General features: G+C 45.4%; 1 protein-coding gene across 1 annotated transcript in view; it reads left to right on the top strand.

Annotated features, from left to right (window-relative positions):
• Positions 1-2,392, top strand: part of LOC103799772 (ankyrin repeat and KH domain-containing protein 1-like) — a gene marked incomplete at both ends in the record, with an annotated part of 76,047 nt that overhangs the window by 71,556 nt on the left and 2,099 nt on the right. Inside the window, 1 exon segment of the mRNA XM_009072120.1 lies at positions 664-810. Coding sequence (XP_009070368.1) covers positions 664-810 — 147 coding nt within the window.

The following is a 2,392-nucleotide window of genomic DNA, read 5'->3' on the forward strand; positions in this document are numbered from 1 at the left end:
CAGTGCTGCTGTTTTTCACCTCCGTGCAGACCAGTTAGCTCAACAAGAGATTCCTTGTTCTCTCCCCCTCTTTTCCTCTCTCACCCAGACTTTGTGTATGACTACACTATTGCTGCAGTGGTTTTAGTACCAGTAATGATAATCTGGCATCTGCTTTCAAACTGATGTCACTGGGACACAACTGCATAACTGTGCTCAAAAATCTGTGCCTCACTTACCCCTTCATAAAGTGGGGCAGGAGGGGTAGAAGCACTTTCCAGGAATCTGTAACAGAGCTAAAACCCAGACATTTTCAAGTACTTAGTAAGAAAGAGACATTATTACCTGTTCTTAAAAAACTATTCAGAAAGGGAGAACGTGGTATAGACACATCATCAGGTGGTGCCTAAGTGGCTGTGTACCACCTCTTACAAACTGTTTCATACTGATGTCCTTAGTGCTTCTAGTATTGGTCCATTCAGTTTAACACTCTGCATTTTGGAGGAAGGGTATAGACTGTGGTAGGTAGGTAGCAAAAAACAACCCCCCGAAGTTGCCTAACAGGTGTTCCAAGTAGAAAATAAGATTCAAGCAGTTCATGCTGCAAGCTTTAAGCTGCAGAAATGCAAGCTGTACTCTGTCACTTGATTCTTTGGTTTGTAACCAGCATATTTCTGTTCCTAGAATTGATGGTGATGGTCATTCGAATTCGTTGTCAACTACTTATAAGTCTGTTTCCCTTCCTCTGAGCTCTCCAAACGTAAAGCTGAATCTGACCAGTCCAAAAAGAGGCCAGAAAAGAGAAGAAGGCTGGAAAGAAGTGGTTAGAAGGTAATGATTTTAATACTCTGTTTGCAAACTAATTGTGAGCTTTTCGGCTTGTAAATTACTCTCAAATACAGAATGTCCAGCAAGATTATATAAATGTAGAATTAACTTATAAAACATCTGCCCACTCACTCTTGCAGTGCTGTGAGAACAAATTGCAGTCCTAATTTGTAGTAACTCCTCACTAACTCAATGTCAGCATGACACAAACATTTTGTTTGGCACAAGGGTTTTCTTTACTGGTGATTTCAGCGGAGTAAATGATGTGGGGACAGGATAAGAGGAAGGGAACAGAAGGCAGTCAAAGCCCTACAGCAGATGATTGCACGTGAACTAAAGGCAGGGTGGATGTGAGTAGAGGAGAGGTGCATGGTCTCTTCAGGGCCAAAATTCATTGTGGTTTGGGCAGTGACCTTGATCACTGATTCCATGGAAAAATCTGTCACCTTAAAGTGAGTGCTTAGAGGTACAGTAAGGTTTAAAGATTTTCTGTAAAGCAAACTTTTCTTTTGAAAGTCAACTGGGTTTTATTGTGTGGCCATTAACACCCCAGTATCTTGTCTGTAACCTTTATGATGTCTGCTGCTTGTAACTAGAATGATCATCTGGCTTTCCTTTTTTTTTTTGTTCTCTTTATCAAAAAGGAAAAAAGGAATACAGCACGAACATACAAGTGTCAGATGCTTGGGGTGCCCTCCTGCTTTTGTGTTCTGCAGTGGCAGTGACCACATATGCTCCTTTGGAGAATTTTAGGCTGTGTGCAAAGAACATAATTGTACAGAGGATTTAATGCACTCAGATTAGTGGAGCCACAGACTGTTCTTAAGAAAGGTTAAAAAGGCAGATTGATATGAAAATTTAAGTATTTGAACCCTTAGAGAGTTGGTTCAGCCTCTGCCTCTTGGTCACAAATGGGGCTCTCCAGAGTGATGTGGCCTTGCTGGGTGCATGGTGCAGCCTCCCCCCCACCTGGGGAGTCATGCAGGCAGGAGCCCATCAGACAGGCACTGCCTGGGGCTGCTCCCACTCTCCTCCTGGGGCTCTCGAGTCTCATCAGCTCAGCTCAACTGCTCACATGGGCATTGTCTGCTCCTCTGCTGGCGCTGGCAAGGTTCTAGAGGTGGCATCCAGAGCCTGCCCTGTCCTCCTGCCTGAGGAATCGGGCCCTGTGCCACAAGGAACATGTCCATACAGTGTTCTGCACTGGTGTTTGCTGTGCCCTGACTGATGGAAGTGTGTCCTGCCAAGGAGCTTTGTTGGTGACTGTAGATGTGAGGGCGCAGTGCCCGGGAGCTGCATGTCTTCCTCTCCTAAAGTCTCTTCTGGTCTCAACAAGAACTCTTCTCCTTCCCTCTCCCTGTGAGTGACCCTGGGCTAGAAGGGATGTCTATCAAAGTAACCGATGCAAACATCCCTTCTGCCCCTGACAGGCAAGTGGGCAGAGTTTTGAAAGACCCTCCCCCCAGCAGCACTCTGCAGCCAACACCAATTGAGCAATTTCAGCTGCAGAGAGGAGGACGCTGCTGTTCTGGAGCAAAAAGGTACTGTTTTGGGCACTTCTTCAGGTCAAAGCCATCAACCTTGG

This window comes from Acanthisitta chloris, unplaced genomic scaffold (assembly GCF_000695815.1).
Source record: "Acanthisitta chloris isolate BGI_N310 unplaced genomic scaffold, ASM69581v1 scaffold6213, whole genome shotgun sequence".
In the NCBI taxonomy this organism is placed as follows: domain Eukaryota; kingdom Metazoa; phylum Chordata; class Aves; order Passeriformes; family Acanthisittidae; genus Acanthisitta; species Acanthisitta chloris.